General features: G+C 42.8%; 1 protein-coding gene across 1 annotated transcript in view; it reads right to left on the minus strand.

Moving 5' to 3' along the window:
* Kdm3b (lysine demethylase 3B) overlaps positions 1 to 3,742 on the minus strand; it is a 63,413-nt gene that overhangs the window by 18,800 nt on the left and 40,871 nt on the right. The window contains exon 12 of the mRNA XM_028762697.1: positions 198 to 305. Coding sequence (XP_028618530.1) covers positions 198 to 305 — 108 coding nt within the window. The remainder of the gene's footprint in view (positions 1 to 197; positions 306 to 3,742) is intronic.

Here is a 3,742-nt window from a genome sequence, read left to right on the forward strand (position 1 = left end):
ACACACACACACACACACACACACACACACACACACACACACACACAGAGTAAACCAATCCACTCAGGCTATGGGTGTAGCTCCATGGTAGAAGTGCTGACTGAGCATGTGAAAGGCGGTTAACACTCCACACTACAAAATCAGGACAATAAACACACAACATTTTTCACCCAATCTCAAAACAGAAATTTCTTTACCTGTGCCAGGGATGATCTGTGTAGGCATGAGGTTTTCTGGTTCATGGGACTGCCCCTTTGCGCACTTTAGCCAGGAGAAAACTTCCTCATCTCCCATTTCTTCTGCCTCTGAAATAGAAATTAATTTCTGATTTTATGGGGTCACAAATGGATCTCTTTCAGTGAGTGGAAGTTTAAGAACCATATAGTCCAATTTTCTCATGGCCAAAGAAAGCAACAGCTTACTTAACAAACTAAAAATATTATCTGTTCTATACATTAAAAAAGAATCCCACCGGGTGGTGGTGGCACACGCCTTTAATCCCAGCACTTGGGAGGCACAGGCAGGTGGATTTCTGAGTTCGAGGCCAGCCTGGTCTACAGAGTGAGTTCCAGGACAGCCAGGACTACACAGAGAAACCCTGTCTTGAAAAACCAAATAAATAAATAAATAAATAAACCCCAACAATCTAAAGTAGATAATTCACATTTCTTCAGTCATGACAAAGAACAATCCTACCCCTCTACAAGTGAGCTCTTTGCACTTACTACCCTTCTTAGCATTGATCCTGGCCAGCACTGTCTCTGTGTTGTGTTGTATAGGTTCTCAAGTGTCTCCACTGGCCTCAGACTTGCTAAGCAGCCAAAGACAGCTCTGGATACTCCTGCTTTCTTCTCCCGAGTTAAGGCTTACAGGTATTTGCTGCCAGGTTTAAAGTGTGTCTGTGAATGAATGCTGTATGTGTACAGGTGCCTGCCATGATTGGAAGAGGGCATTGGGTCCCTTGGATCTAAAGGTGGCTGTGAGCAGCCTGATATGGAGGCTGGGAAGGAAACTCCTTTGCAAAGGCAGAAAACTCTCTTAGACGGTAAGTCATCTCTCCAGCCCCATGGCTTTCATTTTTTAGGAATTGCTCTAGGGTTAGTAGTTCTAATTTTTAACTTATCATCACCTATCTTCAACTATTAGACTACCACTTCATATTAGGTGTGTCACTTAAACAAATGTCATCATCCACGCAATTTTTAGGCATTTTCTCTTTTGTCATTTTGAGTTATTGGTCATACCTCAACTCTGCCTTTTTCTCTTCCCTTTTATTCTTATGTTGTGTCTGGGTACTGTTTTGTTTGTTTTGAAATCCTTTGAATATTGTTAAACTTAGTGCAAGTCAGCAATCAGTTTCTTTTTTTTAAATTGGTTATTTTATTTCTTTACATTTCAGATGTTATCCCCCTATCTGGTTTCCACTCCGCAAACCCCCATCCGATCCTCTCTAGTTTGAGTCTTTTAAAGTTTGCTTTACAGTTCTCAATGGCGGTTCTAGAGCTTTTATTCTTATATTACATGTATAGGTTGTTTGCCTGCATGTATGTATGTGTGCCAGCTGTGTGCCCAGTGCTAATGGAGGCCATAAGAGGGTATCAGATCTCCTGAAACTGGAGTTTCAGACAGTTGTTACAGACACCCATATGGGTACTGGGAACTAATTCTGGGTAACCCACTAAGCCGTCTCTCCAGCCCCCAATTAAAGATTATAACGCTAAATCCTATGACTCAGATGTGATCCTTCTGGACTCTAAGAAGCATCTCTTTTTGTTGTTGTTTTTATTTTTATTTTTTGAAATACTATCTTTATTATATAGTCCTGGCTGTCCTGGAACTTGCTATGTATAACAGGCTAGCCTTTAACTCACGAAGATCCACCTGTGTTTGCTTCCTAAGTACCAGGAGGCCAAACATCTCTTTAAAATTGCGTGGTACCTCAGGCCTAGTGGTATATGCCTTTAATCCCTCCCAGCATTGAGGAGGCAAAGCAGACAGATTTCTGTGAGTTTAAGGTCAGCCTGGTCTACAGAGTGAGGTCCAGGACAACCAATGGTGGCAGAGAAACCCTGTCTTGTGAGAAGGGGGGAGGGAAGAAAGACTTTTTTTTTCCTAAAATTTATGAATTCTGAAATTTTCTTGCCAATTATTCTCTGAAGATGAGTTCTGGGCCTCAGGGAGTCTGAGCTCATGCAGAGGTCCACAGAAAACCTGGGACTCTGCATAGTCTCCACTGCTATGTGTGTGTAGCCCTTTCCTCTAACCAGGCATTCTACCTGTCTCAGCCCAGTGGAGCTGCCTAGTTGACTTGGTCTCCTCTGTGCCACAGCTAGAAGCTGCTCCTGGGCAGTGCACAGACCACTATAGAAACCAGCTCGCTTTCACGTCTTCTCTCAGAGGTCACAGTCACATGCTGGAAAATCTGAGTTCTAAATACTTCCGGTTTCTATCTGTTTTGTTGTTGTTGTTGTTTTTTCGAGACAGGGTTTCTCTGTGTGGTCCTGGCTGTCCAGGAACTCACTCTGTAGACCAGGCTGGCCTTAAACTCACAGAAATCTGTCTGCTTTGCCTCCTCAATGCTGGGAGGCTCAGAAATCCACCTGCCTCTGCCTCCCAAGTGCTGGGATTAAAGGCGTGCGCCACCACTGCCTGGCGGTTTCTATCTGTTTATGGCAGAAAAGTAATTCCTATAGAGTCAGGATACAAAGGCCAACTGTTATCGTATGTCATGCTTAGAAGGTGTCAGTCCTATGTAAGCACTTTAGATATAGTTCATTTAATTACCTACAACAATGTTGCTAGTAATGTTGTATTTTTGTTTTATAGAAAAAGGAAACTGAGGCTTGGAGTGATTAAGTCACTGGTCCAAGATACCACAGTTGGTGTATGATATGGGTGCAGGTTTTCAAGTTCTAGTTGCTTAAGCTAATACCCATACTCATCAAGGCAAAAACAAAACAAAACAAAAAACAATAAATAAATAAATAAAACCTACAGCCCTGCTGCCACCACCATAACAGCCGATCAAGTGTGGTGATGGAAACCCACGACCTCAATGTTCAGAGTGCTCAGGAGGTGCAGAAAGGAAGATGGCGAGTTTGACACTAGCACTGCCTATGAAGGGAGACCATTTTAACAAAAACTAAAAAAACCACTATCAAACAACACTGATACCCAACTGTTATAGTGGATCTCTGAAGGAGCAGGGATGAGGATATCAAGGGGCAAGAGATTCCTAACCTAAGCTAGAACCAGGAAAGCAAATAATTTGAATATGTATCTTTAAACAAAGCAAAATAGGTGAACACTAAGACCTAAAAAGGCTTGCAACATCACTAGCTTTATAGAAAAAACCCAACCCACAGGTTGCAGTTGGATTATAAAACTGTAAGGCGCTTTGGAGTATACTCTGGAAGTTCCTCAAAAGACCTTTCTTTAGCCAGGGATGGTGACCTGTACCTGTGATCCCAGTGCAAGGGAGGCAGAAGCAGGAGGACTGGGATCAAGATCATCCTCTGTTATGCAGAGTTTGAGGCTAGCTCTGCTTATGTGGGACAGTCTCAAAAACAACAGAACAAAACAAAAAGGTTATTACTTTATCTAGTCATTATTTTTGCAGATGGAGGCTCATTCTGTTGCCCTGGCTGGTCTCAACGTTCTGTACCCGAGCATGTCTGTTGCTTTAGGTCTCAGTCCCACTCACAGGTGTGTGCCACCACATCAGGTCCACTCACAGGTGTGT

Source organism: Grammomys surdaster, unplaced genomic scaffold, assembly GCF_004785775.1.
Source record: "Grammomys surdaster isolate TR1022 unplaced genomic scaffold, NIH_TR_1.0 135, whole genome shotgun sequence".
Taxonomy (NCBI): Eukaryota; Metazoa; Chordata; class Mammalia; order Rodentia; family Muridae; genus Grammomys; species Grammomys surdaster.